The following is a 20,274-nucleotide window of genomic DNA, read 5'->3' as shown; positions in this document are numbered from 1 at the left end:
ATCAAAGGCCCAGGTTCTTATAAACCAGAATGGAAATAAAACCCTGAGTTAATTGAACATCTTTTGTTCAGAATGGGACATTTTGTGTTTTTACTTTGTTTCTACTTGACACTTACATTTAGGGGAAAAAAGGAAATATTAGTTATTCATTGTTGTTATTCAGTCAGTAAGTCATGTCTGACTCTAGGTGACCCCATGAACTGCAGCATGCCAGGCTTCCCAGTCCTCTACTATCTCCTGGAATTTGCACAAACTCATGTCCATTGTGTCAATTTCAGTTTAGTTGCTCAGTTGTATCCAACTCTTTGTGACCCCATGGACTGCAGCATGCCAGGCTTCGCTGTCCATCATCAATTCCCAGAGCTTGCTCAGACTCATGTACATCGAGACAGTGATGCCATCCAAGCATCTCATCCTCTGTCATCCCCTTCTCCTCCTGCCTTCAATCTTTCCCCTTCTCCTGCCTTCAGTCTTTCCCAGCATCAGGGGATTTTCCAATGAGTCAGCTCTTCACATCATGTGGCCACAGTATTGGAGTTTCAGCTTCAACATCAGTCCTTCCAATGAATATTCAGGACTAATTTCCTTTAGGATGGACTGGTTTGATCTCCTTGCAGTCCAAGGGACTCTCAAGAGTCTTCTTCAACACCACAGTTCAAAAGCATCAATTCTTTGGTGCTCAGCTTTCCTTATAATCCAAAGCTCACATCCATATATGACTACTGGAAATGTATGTATTTCATAGCTTTGACTAGATGGACCTTGTTGGCAAAGTAATGTCCCTGCTTTTAAATATGCTGTCTAGGTTGGTCATAGCTTTTCTTCCAAGGAGAAAGTGTTTTTTTATTTCATGGCTGCAGTCACCATCTGCAGTGATTTTAGAGCCCCCAAAACAAAGTCTGACACTGTTTCCATTGTTTCCCCATCTATTTGCCATGAAGTGATAGGACTGGATGTCATAATCTTAGTTTTCTGAATGTTGTTTTAGGCCAACTTTTTCATTCTCTCTTTCACTTTCATCAAGAGGCTCTTTAGTTCTTCCTCACTTTCTGCCATAAGGGTGGTGTCATGTGCGTATCTGAGGTTACTGATATTTCTCCTGGCAGTCTTGATTGCAGCTTGTGTTTCATTCAGCTGGCATTTGCATGATGTCCTCTGCATAAAAGTTAAATAAGCAGGGTGACAATATACAGCCTTGACATACCCCTTTCCCAATTTGGACCCAGTCTGTTGTTCCATGTCCAGTTCTAACTGTCGCTTCTTGACCTGCACACAGATTTCTCAGGAAGTGGGTAAGATGGTCTGGTCTAGTATTGCTATCTCTTTAAGAATTTTCCACAGCTTGTTGTTATCCACACAGTCAAAAGCTTTGGCATAGTCAATAAAGCAGAAGTAGATGTTTTTCTGGAAACTCTCTTGCTTTTTTGATGATCCAACGGATGTTGGCAATCTGATCTCTGGTTCCTCTGCCTTTTCTAAAACCAGCTTGAACATCTGAAAGTTTGTGGTTCACATACTGTTGAAGCCTGGCTTGGAGAATTTTGAGCATTACTTTACTAGCATGTGAGATGAGTGCAATTGTGCAGTAGTTTGAACATTCTTTGGCATTTTCTTTCTTTGGGATTGGAATGAAAGCTGACATTTTCCAGTCCTGTGGCCACTGCTGAGTTTTCCAGATTTGCTGACATATTGAATGCAGCACTTTCATAGCATCATCTTTTAGGATTTGAAATAGCTCACCTGGAATTCCATCACCTCCACTAGCTTTGTTTGTAGTGATGCTTCCTAAGGCCCACTTGACTTCACATTCCAGGATGTGTGACTCTGGGTGAGTGATCACACCATAATGGTTATCTGGGTCATGAGGATATTTTTTGTATAGTTCTTCTGTGTATTTTTGCCACCACTTCTTAATATTTTATGCTTCTGTTAGGTCCATACCATTTCTGTCCTTTATTGTGCCCATCTTTTCATGAAATGTTCCCTTGGTATCTCTGATTTTTTTGAAGAGATCTCTAGTCTTCCTTATTCTATAGTTTTCCTCTATTTCTTTGCATTGATCACTGAGGAAGGCTTTCTTATCTCTCCTTGCTATTCTTTGGAACTCTGCATTCAGATGCTTATGTCTTTCCTTTTCTCCTTTGCCTTTAGCTTATCTTCTTTTCTCAGCTATTTGTAAGGCCTCCTCAGTCAACCATTTTGCCTTTTTGTATTTCTTTTTCTTGGGGATGGTCTTGATCCCTGCCTCCTGTACAATGTCATCAACCTCCATCCATAGTTTTTCAGGCACTCTGTCTGTCAGATCTAATCCCTTGAATCTATTTCTCACTTCCACTGTATAATTGTAAGGGATTTGATTTAGGTCGTAGTGGTTTTCCTTGGTTTCCTCAATTTAAAGTCTGAGTTTGGCAATAAGGAGTTCATGATCTGAGCCACAGTCAGCTCCTGGCCTTGTTTTTGCTGACTGTATTGAGCTTCTCCCTCTTTGGCTACAAAGAATATAATCAGTCTGATTTCAGTATTGACCATCTGGTTATGTCCATGTGTAGAGTCTTCTCTTGTGTTGTTGGAAGAGGGTGTGTGGTGTGACCAGTGCAGTCTCTTGGCAAAACTCTGTTAGCCTTTTCCCTGCTTCATTTTTTAATGCAAGGCCAAACTGGCCTGTTACTCTAAGTATCTCTTGACTTCCCACATTTGCATTCCAGTCCCCTATGATGAAAAGGACATCCTTTTTGGGTGTTAGTTCTAGAAGGTCTTGTAGGTCTTCATAGAACCATTCAACTTCAACTTCTTCAGCATTACTAGCTGGGGCATAGACTTGGATTACTGTGATATTGATTGGTTTGCCTTGGAACAGAGATAATTCTGTCATTTTTGAGGTTGCACCCAAGTACTGCATTTTGGACTCTTTTGTTGACTATGAGGGCTACTTCATTTCTTCTAAGGGATTTTTGCCCACAGTAGTAGATATAATGGTCATCTGAGTTAAATTTGCCCACTCCAGTCCATTTTAGTTCACTGATTCCTAAAATGTCAGTGTTCACTCTTGCCGTCTCCTGTTTGACCACTTCCAATTTACCTTGATTCATGGCCCTAACATTCCAGGTTCCTATGCAATATTGTTCTTTACAGAGTCACACTTTGCTTCCATCACCAGTCACATCCACAACTGGGTGTTGTTTTTGCTTTGGCTCTGTCTCTTCATTCTTTCTGGGGTTATTTCTCCACTCTTCTCAAGTAGCTTATTGGGCACCTACAGACCTGAGGAGTTCATCTTTCAGTTCCCTATCTTTTTGCCTTTTCATACCGTCCATGGGGTTCTCAAGGGAAGAATACTGAAGTGGTTTACCATTCCCTTCTCCAGTGGACCACATTTTGTCAGAACTCTCTACCATGACCCGTCCATCTTGGGTGACCCTACATGGCATGGCTCATAGTTTCACTGAGTTAGATAAGGCTGTGGTCCATGTGATCAGTTTGATTAGTTTTCTGTGATTGTGGTTTTCATTCTGTCTGCCCTCTGAAGGATAAGTATAAGAGGCTTATGTAAACTTCCTGATGGGAGATACTGACTGTGGGGAAAACTGGGTCTTGTTCTGATGGGTGGGGCCATGCTCAGTATATCTTTAATCCAAAAATCTGTTGATGGGCAGAGCTGTGTTCCTTCCCTCCCATCATTGTTTTGATGATGCCACCCAAACTTCTCATCCTCTGTCGCCCCCTTCTCTTCCTGCCCTCAGTCTTTCCCAGTATCAAGGTCTTTTCCAGTGAGTTGGATCTTCACATCAAGTGATCAAAGTATTGGAGCTTCAGCTTTAGCACCAGTCTTCTAATAAATGTTCAAGGTTGATTTCCTTTACGATTGACTGGTTTGATCTTGTTGTCCAAGGGACTCTCAAGAGTTTTCTCCAGTGCCACAATTCAAAAGCATCAATTCTTCAATGTTCAGCATTCTTTATGGTCCAACTCTCACATCCCTACATGACTACTGGGAAAATCATAGCTTTGATTATATGGACCTTTGTTGGCAAAGTGATATCTCTGCTTTTTATTATGTTGTCTAGGTTTGCCATAGCTTTCCTTCCAAGGAACAAGCATCTTTTAGTTTCATGGCTGTGGTCACCATTATTCATTATTATTATTCTATTATATATATTTATTCATTATAACCTTTTATTTCAAGGCTGTAAATCACCAGATGGTCAGTACCAAAAACAGATTATGTTCTCTGCAGCCCAAGATAGAGAAGCCCTATACAGTCAGTAAAAACAAGACCTGGAGCTGACTGTGACTCAGGTCATGAATCCATATTGTAAAATTCAGCCTTAAATTGAAGAAAGTAGGGAAAACTACAAGGCCATTCAGGTATGACCTAAATCAAATCCCTTATTATTATACAGTGGAGGTGATGCATAGATTCAAGGGAATAGATCTGGTAGACAGAGTACCTGAAAAACTATGGATGGAGGTTTGTAAAACTGTACAGGAGGCAGTAACCAAAAGCATCCTAAAGAAAAAGAAGTGCAAGAAGGCAAAGTGACTGTGTGAGGAGGCTTTACAAATAGGCAAGGAAAGAAGAGATGTGAAAGGTAAGGGAGAAAGGGAAAGATATACCCAGCTGAATGCAGAGTTCCAGAGAATAGCAAGGAGAGATAAGAAGAGCTTCTTAAAGAACAATGCAAAGAAATAGATGAAAACAATAGAATGGGTAAGACCAGAGATCTCTTCAAGAAAATGAAAGATATCAAGGGAAAATTTCATGCACAGATGGGCATAATAAGGACAGGAACAGTAAGGACCTAACAATCAGAAGAGATTAAGAAGAGGTGGCAAGAATACACATACGAATTATACAAGAAAGGTCTTAACCATGATGGCATGGTCACTCACCTAAAGCCAAACATCCTGGGATGTAAAGTCAAGTGGACCTTAGGAAGCATTACTATGAACAAAGCTAGTGTAGGTGATAGAATTCCAGCTGAGCTATTTCAAAGCCTAACATATGATGCTGTTAAAGTGCTGCACTCGATATATCAGCAAATTTGGAAAACTCAGCAGTGGCCACAGCAGTGGAAAAGGTTGGTTTTCATTCTAATCCCAAAGAATGGCAATGCCAAAAAATGTTCAAATTACCAGACAGTTATACTCATTTCACATGCTAGGAAGGTTATTCTCAAAATCCTTTAAGCTAGGCTTTAGTAGTATGTGAACTGAGAACTTCCACATATACAAACTGGGTTTTGAAGAGGCAGAGGAACTAGAGATCAATTTGCCAGCATTCATTGGATCATGGAAAAAGCAAGGGAGTTCCAGTAAACCATCTACTTCTGCCTCATTGACTACCTTAAAAGCTTTGACTCTGTGAATCACAGAAAACTGTGGAAAATTGTTAAAGAGATGGAAATACCAGACCACCTTACCTGTCACCTGAGAAACCTGTATGCAGATCAAGAAGCAACAGGTAGAACTGAATATGGAACAATGGACCAGTTCAAAATTGAGAAAGGAGTACATCAGGGCTGTATATCGTCACCTTGCTTATTTAACTTATATACAAAGTACATCATGTGAAATACCAGGCTGGATGAGACACAAGCTGGAATCAAGATTGCTGAGAGAAATATCAGCAAGCTCAGATACACAGAAGATATCACTCTAATGGCAGAAAGTGAAGAACTAAAGAGCTTCTTGATGAAAGTGAAAGAGGAGAGTGAAAAAGCTGGCTTAAAACTCAACATTTAAAAATCTAAGATCATGGTGTCTGGTCATATCACTTCATGGCAAATCAATGGGGAAAAAGTGGAAGCAGTGGCAGATTTTATTATCTTGGACTCCAAAATCACTGCGGATGGTGACTGCAGGCATGAAATTAAAAGATGCTTTCTCCTTGGAAGGAAAGTTATGACAAACCTAGACAGCATATTAAAAATCTGAGACATCACTTTGCTGACAAAGGTCCATATAGTCAAAGCCATGATTTTTCCAGTAGTTGTGGATGTGAGAGTTGGATCATAAAGGAGGCTGAGCGCCAAAGAACTGATGATTTCAAATTGTGATGCTGGAGTAGACTCTTGAGAGTCCCTTGGACTGCAAGGAGATCATACCAGCCAATCTTAAAGGAAATCAACCCTGAATATTCATTGGAAGATTGATGCTGAAGCTGAAGCTCCAATACTTTGACCACCAGTGCAAAGAGGTAACCTATTGGAAAAGACTCTGATGCTGGGAAAGATGGAAAGAAAAAGGAGAAGGGGGCAGCAGAGGATGAGATATTTAGATAGCATCACCAACTCAATGGATATGAATTTAAGCAAACTCTGGAAGATAGTGGAGGACAGAAGAGCCTGATACTTTGCAGTCCATGGGGTTGCAAAGAATCAGACGGGACTTAGTGGCTGAACAATAACAACAACAAATCATATCGGTGGACTTAAAAGATTTTAATAAACCTAAACTCTTGAAACCAGTAGCTTGGAAATGATGCATAAATATCTTCATTTTTATTCATCTGTATTTTAACTTTGTTTTAATAAAACATTCAAGAGTTAGGTTAACATTTACCTCCTCGGGTTAATATGAGGACTGACCCAAACGGCATTTGTGAAAGTGCTCTGTGTTCAGTAAACATCCAGTAAGCATCCATTCCTACTATGTTTGATACCATACCCCCAAATGTCTTACAAATAAAATTTCTGTAAAATCTGTATCATATCTATTTGTTTTATTGTGGCAAAAAGCACATAGCACGAGACGCACTCTCTTCCATTGTTAACTGTGCAGTCCAGTGTTCCTAACTATAAGCGCAGGGTTGTGCAACAGATGTCTGGAACTTTCCTTTCCAGTTACTTTTCCTTACCCCCCGAGACATGTGTCTCTAGTTTATTTTTGTGGGATAAGTTGGTAAGCATTATTCCCCCCATTTGTTGGCCAGTATATTTAATGTAATTGACCTACGAGTGCACCAGATCCAAAAGGGAAGGAACAGGCCAGACTTTCCAACTCCTACATGAAGTATGTGTATGCATTTTTCTCTGTAGGCTTTTCCCCACCGACCTGTTTGAGACCTTCATTGATATAGGACATTATGTTCGTGATATCAGTGCTTATGAAGAATTAGTATCAAAGTTGAATTTATTAGTGGTAAGTCTTGACTTTTAAACTAATTTGGCAGGCTGCCATGTGGTTAGAATGTGCTTATCCTAGTGAGCTGTTTCCTTTTCATTTTTTGGTTAGGAGGATGAACTGAAGCAAATTGCTGAAAATGTTGAAAGCATTAATCAGAATAAAGCTCCTTCGAAATATATAGGCAACTATGCGATTTTGGATCATCTCGGCAGTGGAGCTTTTGGCTGTGTTTACAAGGTGACCTTGCCCTCAAACAGCATTTCCGATGTTCCCAAACAAGTTGCATGTCCCCCTGCACACTCACACACACGTGAATTGGAGTGCTTGTCGGTGAGCAGGTAGAAATAAAAAGCAGAATGATTTTTGTCCAACAGATGGCCGCACTGATATATCTCCCTCTCAGCTCTAGAAACTGGCCACTGACCTTTGAAGACAAAAAAAGTATCATTGATTTCTCACACACGTCGTCAAAATGGCTTGTCCTAATACATGACACATTCTCCAAATTCACACCGGTGTTTCTGTACTTATCCAGTAAAATCCTGCGAAATATGATAACCTGATCCAGGAGATATTGATAAAAAATTTTTTTCGAGCTGAGCTTAGTGTAAATTCAAATTGAATTTTTAAAGTTATATAACTAATTTAGATGACTTGGCTTAATCATGTGACCTTATTAATCTGTAGTAATCACTTTCTTCCTCTCTTCCATTGTCTCTCTCTCTTTGACTCATTTATCTTAGGTTAGAAAGCGCAGTGGTCAAAATCTGTTAGCAATGAAAGAGGTCAACTTACATAACCCAGCATTTGGAAAAGATAAAAAAGACCGAGACAGCAGTGTAAGGAATATTGTTTCTGAATTAACCATAATTAAAGAGCAGGTAAATGGTTTTGCTTACAAAGATGTTTTCCTTAAATAAATGTCATCCAAAAAGTAGAGTTCATGTGCTGTTCCTGTCCATGCTGTGTAGGAACTAGTTCTGTTTAAAATAATCGGCCCTGAGGTGATATCAATCACCAGGTTTTCTCCTAAGGCTTGACATTGAACCACAGACAGTATATGGGGTTATAACCACATCAGGGCCAGGAATGCAGAACAATTGAGTTCACAGCCCAGAATGCATAATGTATGAGAAAGCATATCCACTTCCTTCTTATTATGTTGAAGTATATTTCGTTACTTCATTATGTGCATAATAGTATGACTAAGACTTCCCAGACTTTTGTCAAATGAAACCAAGTTGTTGACATTCCTCAAATATGGATTATTTAATCTAAACTGTGGATTTTCAAGTTGGGTTATTATTTATTGGCATGAGCAGAATATTCTAACATAGTGTTAACCACTCAAGTATCATGAAGGTCTGTTTAGGAGAAAGAATAAGCGTGTCAGAGAGAAATGGGATTTCTCTTTGTCATCAGTGAACACACTGGCTTCTTTTTCAGCTTTCTTTGTTTATGTTCACTGTGAATGCTGTTTGTCTGTAACTCCTGGGGAGACCTGTCAGTTCATGGCTGTTTGTTGTTGTTCAGTCCCTGTCCTCACGATCTCTCCTGGAGTTTGCTCACACTCATGTCCATTGAGGTAGTGATGCTATCTAAACATTTCATCCTCTGTTGTCCCCTTCTCCTCCTGGCCTCAGTCTTTCCCAGAATCAGGGTCTTTTCCAGTTAGTCAGCTCTTCGCATCTGGTGGCCAAAGAATTAGAGCTTCAGCTTCAGTATCAATCCTTCCAATAAATACTCAGAGTTGATTTCCTTTAGGATTGACTGGTTTGATCTCCTTGAATCCAAATCTGAACACAGTCTAGCCAGTGAGCTAGGTCAAGAACATGGCTCTTTTGCTTCCCTAGTCACGTGTTACTTGAATTTGAAACCTGCTGGCCACTTGGTAGTTGATGAGGTAAACTAGTGGTTTTAGGATATCTTCTAAGAAAAGAAGTTGTAAGGGCGGGGCCATAGGAGGCTTCTGCTTGAACTTTGAGAGAGCTCAAGACTGTAGGACTGTGCTGTCACCATGGGCTTAAACTAAGGAGAGGCAGCAAGTTGAGGTCAAAAAGGAGGCGGTGGTGGCAGACAGGAGTGGGAGAAGTGGGACTAGAATGGGAGAGTGTATTTGTTAATGTTAGTACTGAGTTGTAGTAACAAAGATGCCCCAAAGTATTGATACATGGGCTTGAAGGCGAGGCCTCTCCATGTAGGGCTTCATCTTCCTGCCAGTCCAGATGCATTGCTCTGCTCCACGTGGTCAGGCAGGGACCTGCTCCTCCTCTCCCATTGCAGCCACCAAGGTGGTGCGCCCTGCATTTTGCGTTCAGACAGTGGGCTCCCCTCACTCTCCACTGGGGAGAGCTGAGTGATAAGCTCCCTCAGGGCTGCAGGAGAGGCAGAGAGAGGCAGAGAGATGTGACCTGTGGTGGGAAGTGCATCCTGCTACCACCTGATGGGATGGAGCAGCGTGAGGGCAGGTTTCGGTGGACAGCCAGAGGACTCTCCTATGAAATGGCAAGAAGAAAGGCTAGAGAGAGATACAAGACATCTACAGTGTACCAGGGACTGTTCTGAGATGAAATAAACTCCAGTTCACTTAGAAACTCAAATTTTAAATAAACAACCACAAAAACTTAGTATTCTTTTGGAAAATTATCCCTTATTAAAAAAGTAGAATTTCTATGTTACATTCTAAGTCTGCAATGTAGGAGACATAGGTTCAGTTCCTGTGTTGGGAAGATCCCCTGGAGAAGGAAATGGCAACCCACTCCAGTATTCTTGCCTGGAAAATTCCATGGACAGAGGAACCTGGCGGGCTACAGCCAATGGGATCACAAGAATCAGACTTGACTTAGCTACTAAACCACCACTCATTCTAAGGTAAACTATGCCAAAGAGAAAATTTTACTGGACACTTTTTGGAGTGCATGCATACTCAGTCATGTCTGACTGACTGTGACCCCCTGGACTGTAGCCCTCCAGGCTCCTCTGTCCATGGGATTCTCCAGGCAAGAACACTGGAGTGGGTTGCCATGCCCTCCTCCAGGGACCCCTTTTGTTGAGGTATAAATGACATATGACAGCAGATTAGTTTCAGGTGAGCAACATGATGGTTAAATATTTGTATGTATCATGATGTGATGACCACACCAAGTCCAGTTAACATCCACCACATGTAGCTAAGATGAGAACTTTTTTCCCCAAACTTACTTATTTTTAACTGGAGGAAAATTGCTTCACAATATTGTGTTGGCCCCTGCCATATATCAACTTGAGTCAGCCATAGGTATACATGTGTCTCCTCCCTCTCTAACCTCCCTCCCACTTCCTACCCTTCCACCCGTCTAGGTTGTTGAAGTGAAGTGAAGTGTTAGTTGCTCAGTTGTGCCCGACTCTTTGTGACCCCATGGACTGTAGCCCACCAGGCTCCTCTGTCCATGGGATTTTCCAGGCAAGAATATTGGAGTGGGTAGCCATTCCCTTCTCCAGGGGGTTTTCCTGACCCAGGAATTGAACCCGGGTCTCCTGCACTGCAGACAGATACTTTATCTACTGTATGATTCAAGTTTCTTGAATCATACAGCTAATTCCCAGCAGTTTCCAACTTGAGTCTAGGAAGATGGTACTGATAAGCCTGTTTACAGGTAACAGTGGACATGTAGGCATAGAGAACAGACTTACAGACACAGGCAGTGGGGAGGACTAGGTGGGGGTGGGACACATGGAGAGAGTAATGCAATCAGAACTTTTAAACCACAAGGAAAACTATTCAGGACCACTGCAATAGAAGTCAAACTATTGCAAGAGAGGAGAGAGATTCAACTCAGCTCTCAACAGGAGAGGCATGACGGGGGACTTACAACTAAAAGTCAGGGCTGGGGATGTCAAAGAATGGAAAATTGGTTAGTTATCAGGTTGGAGAAGAAAAACTTGATCAGATCACAAAGTTGAGGGGTGAAGAACTTGACTGGATATCAAGAGTGCAAGATTCCCTCTAAACCAACTGAGCAGGATTCTCACTAAAACCTGGCAGGCCAAGGAGAGGAGGCCTAGTCCAGAGGATCACCCAAAGGAGTCTGCCCTAAGTTTGTTCAAGGAGGGAGACATGGGCAATTATTCTTATAATTTTAATGGGATTAGTAGCTCATGTTATTTTGATGTGAAAATATTAGTCGCTCAGTCATGTCAGCCCTTTGCAGCCTCATGGACTGTAGCCTGCCAGGCTCCTCTGTCCATGGAATTCTTCAGACAAGAATATTGGAGTGGGTTGTCATTCCCTTGTCCAGGGAATCTTCTCAACCCAGGGATTGAACCCGGGTCTCCTGCATTGTGGGTGGATTCTTTACCATTCAGTTCAGTTCAGTTCAGTCGCTCAGTCGTGTTCGACTCTTTGTGACCCCATGAACCGCAGCACGCCAGGCCTCCCTGTCCATCACCAACTCCCAGAGTTCACTCAAACTCACGAACATCGAGTTGGTGATGCCATCCAACCGTCTCATCCTCTGTTGTCCCCTTTTCCTCCTGCCCCCAATCCGTCCCAGCATCAGAGTCTTTTCCAGTGAGTCAACTCTTCACATGAGGTGGCCAAATTACTGGAGTTTCAGCTTTAGCATCATTCCTTCCAAAGAACACCCAGGGCTGATCTCTTTTAGGATTGACTGGTTGGATCTCCTTGCAGTCCAAGGGACTCTCAAGAGTCTTCTCCAACACCACAGTTCAAAAGCATCAATTCTTGGGTGCTCAGCTTTCTTCACAGTCCAACTCTCATATCCATACATGACCACTGGAAAAACCATTTTGGAGAGCATAGAAAGACATGAGTCATGTAAATAGACACAGTGTATATAAACATTTAAGTGGCAGAGAGAGGTTAAGAGCATAGATATATGTGTTCAAAGTTAATTGTTTCATTTCAATTTTCTCCTCAATGCAATCTGTTTGTGGTATTGGAGCAGGGAGTGTTAAATGAATTCTTAAGATAGCTTCCAGTTCTATAATCCTCCATTTTAGTTAAATTAAGTGAGAAAGCAGAACCAGTTTTTATTGCTATTTTATAAGGCTATATAGGAGATTGCTGTTTTCAAAATAGTTTTGTAAGCAGCAAATAAACAAGAATCATGAAAAATTAGATGATATTTTGAAATGCTTTGTTGTATAAATAAATGTAAACAGGATAATTTCTTTGTTGTTTTCAAATATGAATCCAACTAAATTGTGAAAACAAGTTTATATTTTAAAGTAGGTATAATGTTTGTTATTTATTTTCTTATAGCTTTATCATCCAAATGTTGTACGCTATTATAAAACATTTCTGGAAAGTAAGTATGAGTTTTCGTGATATTTCTAATAAAGTATCTATGTTATTTAAATATTTTTTAAAAAAATGTTACAAAAGAAGCTTAATCAACTCTTTTCTCTACCTTTTCTTTATTATATATATATGATAGTTGATATTTTTCATCACTTTCTTGATCAGTGAAACACTGATAGTCCAAGATCAAAATATACTTATAAAATACTTAGATCTCTCTATATAAGATTGCACAAACAAACCAAAATACTAAATATTGCTATTTTCATATACAAAAAGCCTTTAGTAGGATCAGGAGAAAATAAAACAAAAGGATGGTGGCTTATTTAAGAAAAAATAAAAAGGTGTATTTTTTTTTTTATTAAATCAGATGATTTTTTCCACCCTCTTCCCCTCAAACAAATTGGGCTGGGTGTTTGAGGTTTCTTTCTCTTGAAGTTCAGGTAATTGCCACAAGGTGGTGATGTAACCCTGATTGCATCATCTTTAGGATGCTGGAATACAGAATCAAAACGTTGAGATAAAACCAAACTCAGTCACTTGTTTTTAAAAACAATAGAACTTTTGACTGAAGCAATATACATTTTAATACACCTGATGTGCTTCACTTGTGAAATTTCAAAATAAGTCTCCACATGAAGGGGCTTCCTCACTGCCTCTTTATCAGTGCTTGTGCTCAGATCCTCAGTTGTGTCTGACTCTTTGCCACCCCATGGACTATAGCCCTCCAGGCTCCTCTGTTCACAGGATTCCCCCAGCAAGAAAACTTGAATGCCATTTCTTCTTCCAAGGGATCTTCCCTACCCAGGGATTGAACCCATGTCTCATGTCTCCTGCATTAGCTGGCAGATTCTTTACCACTAAGCACCACCAGGGAAGCCCCTATCAGTTCTGCTGCTGCGAAGTCACGTCAGTCATGTCCGACTCTGTGCGACCCATGGACGGCAGCCCGCCAGGCTCCCCCGTCCCTGGGACTCTCCAGGCAAGAACACTGGAGTGGGTTGCCATTTCCTTCTCCAGTGCATGAAGGTGAAAAGAGAAAGTGAAGTCGCTCAGTCATGTCCGACTCTTAGCGACCCCATGGACTGCAGCCCACCAGGCTCCTCCGTCCATGGGATTTTCCAGGCAAGAGTACTGGAGTGGGTGCCACTGCCTAGTGCTGTACAAACCTGGCAGGGTTATGAGTTTTCCCATCCTCTGGTTGACTCAGAGGAACTCAGTGGTGAAACCTACAGCAAATCCAGCTCCCTTGGCCATTTGTTCTTGATATTAGAACAATTTCCCATAATTTAGTGCACATCCCATAATAAAGAGGTCTAGACTGGCTTCTGACTTATGCTGAAGTGATACCATTAACTTTAATTTGAAAACAAAATAACATTACTTCTTCTGAAAAGAATTGAAAGTGATTTTAAAAATACATAAAACATGTAGAAATAGATTAGGAAATCATGATAAAAGGAAATAGAAGGTGAGAAAATTAAAAATAAAGCTAAAGTTAGTTGTTGTTTGGTCACTCAGTTGTATCTGACTCTTGGTGACCCCACAGACAGGCTCATCTGTCCATGGGATTTCCCAGGCAAGAATACTGAAGTGGGTTGCCATTTCCTACTCCCGGGGATCTTCCTGACCCAGGGATTGAACCTGCAACTCCGCATTGGCAGACAATTTCTTTACCACTGAGCTACCTGGGAAGCCCATACATATTTTACATACAGCCAAAACATTACAGAAGATACATATCACGTACTATTGTTAATAGTTCCATATTAGTTTTGGAAGAGAAAGTAGAATTTACTTGTTTCTTAACATCCAAAGGAAAGAGGCAAAGCCAGTCAGTTATGAGATTCCTGGGGTCCATCAGCTGCAATCTGGAGAAGGCCAGCTTTCTCAGTCCTTGTCAGGGGCTGAGATTTTCCATCATGGGTGGTGTATCCAACGCGCTTATTTCTAAACCATGATGTGATTTCACTGTAAAACACTGTAAGGTAAATGTATGAGGCTGAAGAACAATAAATGTAAAACACTTTTCTGAATGTCTAGTTTGATTTAAGTGTAAGTTTTAGACCACTGAGTGGAGAGATGGGTTTACCTGTGCTTCAGGGAATTCTCCGTGACGGGAGCATTTGCTTCTCTTTGGTGGTCCTCAGCCCTTCCACATCCTGGTATAAGTAGAAAATGATAACAGTTGCCAGCGCAAACTGATGCTAGGGGGTTGCCTGTAGTTGAAAGAGATACAGTGTCCCCCAGAGCCCCCTGGGCCCTGACCTTCCAGCTGAGTGAAACCACATCCCTGACTCTTCTGTGATGTGTGTGCCCTGAACAACCACTGGGAAGCTTGGATTCTAATTCATAAGTTCTTTCAAAATGTCTCTATTGAGTTTAATTTTCTATTACCTTTTCTTTTTTCATATATAGATGATAGGCTGTATATAGTTATGGAACTTATAGAAGGGGCCCCTCTTGGAGAGCATTTCAGTTCTTTGAAGGAAAAACGACATCATTTTGCTGAAGAGAGACTATGGAAAATATTTATACAGGTATCGTTCATCTTCATTAACTTTCCCTATGAAACAGTACAGGTCTCAGCTGACCTCCCAGAGGTGTGTGCAGTGGTTGTGAGTGGCGGTCTGTCCGTGTATAGCACAGAAGCAACCTTTGCTTGTCGTTTGCCATTTGCAGCTGTGCTTGGCTCTTCGGTACTTGCACAAGGAGAAGAGGATCATCCATAGAGACCTGACGCCGAACAACATCATGCTGGGGGACAAGGACAGAGTGACCGTCAGTAAGTATTCAATCGGAAAAGTTTCAGCTTGAGAGTCTCTGAATATTATTCTAGGGCAGAGTAGTTGGATAGAACTTTCCACACTGATAGGTGCATTCTCTGTCTGTGTTGTCTAGTCCAGCAGCCACTGGCCACGTGTGGCTATTGGGCACTTGAAATGTGCCTACTGTGACTGAGGATATGAATTTTAAATTCTACTAACTTTTAGTTAATTTAAGTATCCCTATGTGGAGTAGTGGGTACTACAGTGGACAGTGACTAGTGAAGTTCTTGATGTTCTTGAAGTTCTCAGTATGAGAGAATAAAATACTCTTAGGATGCTGGAGCCTTTAATTCCTAAATCAATGGTTTCTAGGGTTTTTTTTTCTTTCTGTAGAATACTTCTTCATCAACAAAAGCTTTTATGACTACCACATGAACACATTATTGTACTGTTTTAACATAGTCTGTGACATGGGTGACCAATAAGCATATGAAGAACTGTAAAAAATCTAGCCGTTTGTATACTTCAACATGTTTACTTTATATCACAGTATCTTCAAGTGTAGCAGGTTATCCTAATGTTATATAAATTTTTGCAAGTGAGAAACTTAGTTTTTTCCCCCACAGTTGTAATTTCTCAATCATAAAATAAGCTTTTTAGCTTAGAATGATATATTAGCTTTCCCCTGTCCTCTTCACTCATGAACACTAGCTACTCTAGGTGGTTCGCCCACTACAAGTAGGGAGAGATAGCTAAATCAGTGTTCTGGAAATATTTGTGATCGTGACCTTCCACTGGTAAATTCTTTTGATAACACACTGCCAATACATGTATTGTTGTTGTTATTGTTGTTCAGTAACTGTCGTGTCTGACTTTTTGCAACCCCATGGACTATAGCATGTCAGGTTCCTCTGTCCTCCACTATCTTCTAGAGTTTGCTCAAATTCATGTCCATTGAGTTGGTGATGGTATTAATCTATAACCATCACTAGTAATTGCCCTCCACTCTTCCCCAGTAGTGTATTGGATACCTTCCAACCTGGGGGGGGGGTCTCACCTTCCAGCATCATATCTTTTTGCCTTTTCATATTGTTCAGCTGGAGTGGGTTCCATTTCCTTCTCCAGTGGACAGCATTTTGTTTGTCCAAACTCTTCAGTATGACCCATCCATCTTGGTGACTCCCAGCTTCATTCAGTTGTGCTAGCACCTTTGCCATGACAAGGCTGTGATCCATGAAGGGGCAATATATGTATGCTTATTTATAAATGCTATACACATATCACTGTATAATTATTCTATAGTACATGACATCAACAGAAATAACATGCAAAGGGGTGCATTAAAATTCAAGATAGAGATTTTGATATTTCCCACCCCTCCCCTGCCTAGTGAATTGCCTTAGGCACCCAACTTAGGAGATCCTCTCCTAAGTTTTACTGATGTGAAAGGCATTTGTGCGTACCTGCATGTGTGTGTGCTAAGTTTTGTCAGTTGTGTTCAACTCTTTGCAACCTTTGGATCGAGCCTGCCAAACTCCTCGGTCCATGGATTCTCCAGGCAAGAAAACTGGAATGGGTTGCCATGCCCTCCTTCAAGGGATTTTCCTGACCCAGGAATTGAACCTGTGTCTCCCTACACTGGCAGGAGGGTTCTTTACCACTCACACAACCTGGGAAACCTGAAAGAGATTTGACAACGTTTTAAAGCTGAGTCTCTTAGTTTGGGAAGAATCCGATTCCTTGTGAAGGCAATTTCAAATGTAGGCTTTTACCATAACCACATCCTCAGTAACGATGATTAGATTCACTGTCCAGATTTTGTTTTTTGGTTAGAGCATGCTACATCAGTTTTAAAAAATCCCCAAACAGAAGCTCTATCAAAATCTTCAGTGCAAACTTACTTGGTAATATTTCAAGACAATGCTTTGTGATATATATGATGAGGTCAAATAATTGTGACTCTTCATCTTGAATACACATTTAATTTACTTAATCTAGAAGTTAATTATAATTTTGTTTATTGTAAGCTTTTTACTTTTTTCTTTTTATGAATTGTACTTGTGTTTCCTTAAGAATCTTTTTTTAGGACTTCCTTGGTGGCTCGGACAGTAAGGCATCTGCCTATGATGTGGGACACCTGGGTTCAATCCCTGGGTTGGGAAGATCTCCTGGAGAAGGAAATGCAACCCACTCCAGTATTCTTGCCTGGAAAATCCCATGGATGGAGGAGCCTGGTAGGCTACAGTCCATGGGGTCTCAAAGAGTCAGATACGACTGATCGACTTCACTTCTTTAAAAATTTTTACTATTTAATGTTTGTATGCTTGTAGATATTTTAATGTATAAACTAATAAGGATTATGATTGTGTGTTTGAATTTCATACCAAACAGTAATACTATTAAACAGATGCTTAATAGTTTAATGGATCTATTTAATCTTTCTAAAGGTGATTTTTCAGACCATATTTTCTGAGTCTAGCCAATGCTATGTCCCATTTTCTTACATTTAAATACATTGAGGTTAATCTTTTATTGTGGTAGTCTGATTTATTTTCTGTCTAAACTTATTTCAAGTAATTCTTATATTTATTTTCTTTAACCAGTACCACACATCAAAATGGTTTACAAAATAAGATAGTGCTAAAAATCTTGTAAAGAAAAACCTATCCCTTTGCAACCCTCAGTTCCATTTCCTTAAAACAACCACTTTTCATTCTTTTTTAGCTCTATTTTCTGGTATTTGGTTTTCCATTGGCTTCCTTGGTGGCTCAGCCAATAATCTGCCTGCAATGCAGGAGACCTGGATTGGATCCCTGGGTTGGGAAGATTCCCTGGAGGGAGGGCATGGCAACCCATTCCAGTATTCTTGGGCTTCCCTGGTGGCTCAGACAGTAAAAAATCCACCTGTAATATAGGAGATGTGGGTTTGAGCCCTGCGTTGGGAAGATCCCCTGGAGAAGAAAACGGCTACTCACTCCAGTATTCTTGCCTGGAAAATCCCATGGACAGAGGAACCTGGTTGGCTACAGTCCATGGGTACAAAGAGTCAGATATGGCTGAGTGCCTATTACTATGATAGTTGAGGATTCAATTTTCTTGTTTTCTCTTCTTCCCCACCTGCCATCCTGCAATATATTTATAGCATAGTGTTAAAGTGAAAGTTGCTCAGTCGTGTTCAACTCTTTGTGACCCCATGGACTGTAGCCCACCAGGCTTCTCTGTCCATGGAATTCTCCAAGCAAGAATACTGGAGTGGGTTGCCATTCCCTTCTCCAATTTATGGCACAACTATGGGTTAAATCAGTATTCAGTATTTACATTATTACTACTGTGTAACTATTGTTCAATGTTGATTACTTCTCCTTCCTTATAGGCCTTTTGTTTTTCTTAGAGTTAATAATTGCCTTCTTTTTTTTTTTTTAATTTTCCTAGTTTTCTGTGTACTTTCATTTCTTCTTCCCAGATCTTCTAAAAGGAATATAAAAGTCTTCTTTGTCTATTTTCCACATGGTCAGACAAGACAGTTACTCTCAGTTTTTTTTTTCTCTTGGATACTCATTTTCTGTAGTTGTCTGTTGTAACATAGACTGAGTTTAACTTTAGGTCTGTTACACAGCTGTTGTCCTGGAACTTTCATGGTCTTCTTCTTCTTCTTTTTTTTTTAATTTGGCCACACCGTGCTGCTTGTGAGATCTGTTTCCTGACCAGGGATTGAACCTGGGCTACTGCACTGAACCCTAACCACTAGACCACCAGGGAACTCCCTGTTCCTTTTCTGGTTGGAGCCTCTATTTCCTGCATCCTCTGGACTTCTCTTTCTTTTATAACTCCCTTATTTTGCCAAAGTGTATCTTCTAGTACTTTACTAAGAAAGAGTGCTTTGGATATTATCATTTTTATTTTTTTTTAATTTCTAATTAAAAACTTCTGGAGTTATAAGTGACATATACATTCTTTTAGTTTCAGATGAACAACATAATGATTTGGTATTTGTATACATTATAAAATGATCATCACAATAAGCCAAGTTAACACCCATCATGTTACATAGTTAATTTTTTTCTCTTGTGTTGAGAACCTTTTAAGATCTACTCTCTTAGCAACTTTCAAATATGCAATACAGTATTATTAACTATAGTCACCATGCTGTATATGACATCCACAGGACTTATTTATGTTAGAACTGGAAGTTTGTATTTTGACCTCCTTCACCCACTTCTCCCATTCCCTATCCTCTGCATTTTGCAACCACCAGTCTGTTCTATGTATCTATGAGCTTGATTTTTGTTTTTTACAGTCCACATGTAAGTGAAATTATACAGTATGTCTTTCTCTGTCTAACTTATTTCACTTAGTATAATGCCCTCAAGGTCCATCCATGTTGTTGAAAATGGCAAGATTTCAGTCTTTTTATTGACTGAATTGTATGTATTTTGTACGTATGTATGTGTTTGTATGTATATATGAATAAAGTATATGTATATACTTATGAGGAGAAGGCAATGGCACCTCACTCCAGTACTCTTGCCTGGAAAATCCCATGGATGGAGGAGCCTGGTGGGCTGCAGTCCATGGGGTTGCTAAGAATTGGACACGACTGAGTGACTTCACTTTCACTTTTCACTTTCATGCACTGAAGAAGGAAATGGCAACCCACTCCAGTGTTCTTGCCTGGAGAATCCCAGGGACAGGGGAGCCTGGTGGGCTGCCGTCTGTGGGGTCGCACAGAGTCGGACATGACTGAAGCGATTTAGCAGCAGCAGCAGCGTATACTTATGAGGGCTTCCCAGGTGGCGCTAGTGGCAAAGAACCCATTTGCCAATGCAGGAAACGTAAGAGACTTGGGTTTGATCCCTGGGTCAGGAAGATCCCCTGGAGGAGGGCATGGTAACCTGCTTCAGTATTCTTGCCTGGGGAATCCCACGGACAGAGGGGCCTAGCGGGTTACATTCCATAGGATTGTAAAGAGTCACACACAACTGAAGTGACGGAGCACGCACATGTATGTACTTATGAATAAATATATGTAGATCTAGATACATATATACACATATACACTAGGTTGGTGACCAACCTAGT

At 40.6% G+C, this 20,274-nt stretch overlaps 1 protein-coding gene across 4 annotated transcripts in view; it reads left to right on the top strand.

Moving 5' to 3' along the window:
* The window catches only part of NEK10 (NIMA related kinase 10), a 267,365-nt gene that overhangs the window by 91,506 nt on the left and 155,585 nt on the right, over positions 1 to 20,274 (top strand). For all 4 annotated transcript variants that reach the window (XM_061395695.1, XM_061395694.1, XM_061395692.1 and 1 more), the window contains 6 exons: positions 7,038 to 7,140; positions 7,234 to 7,362; positions 7,869 to 8,006; positions 12,389 to 12,434; positions 14,846 to 14,967; positions 15,110 to 15,212. In XM_061395695.1, coding sequence (XP_061251679.1) covers positions 7,038 to 7,140; positions 7,234 to 7,362; positions 7,869 to 8,006; positions 12,389 to 12,434; positions 14,846 to 14,967; positions 15,110 to 15,212 — 641 coding nt within the window. The remainder of the gene's footprint in view (positions 1 to 7,037; positions 7,141 to 7,233; positions 7,363 to 7,868; positions 8,007 to 12,388; positions 12,435 to 14,845; positions 14,968 to 15,109; positions 15,213 to 20,274) is intronic.

This window comes from Bos javanicus, chromosome 22 (assembly GCF_032452875.1).
Source record: "Bos javanicus breed banteng chromosome 22, ARS-OSU_banteng_1.0, whole genome shotgun sequence".
Classification (NCBI taxonomy): Eukaryota; Metazoa; Chordata; class Mammalia; order Artiodactyla; family Bovidae; genus Bos; species Bos javanicus.
This window is presented reverse-complemented; position numbering and strand designations above follow the sequence as displayed.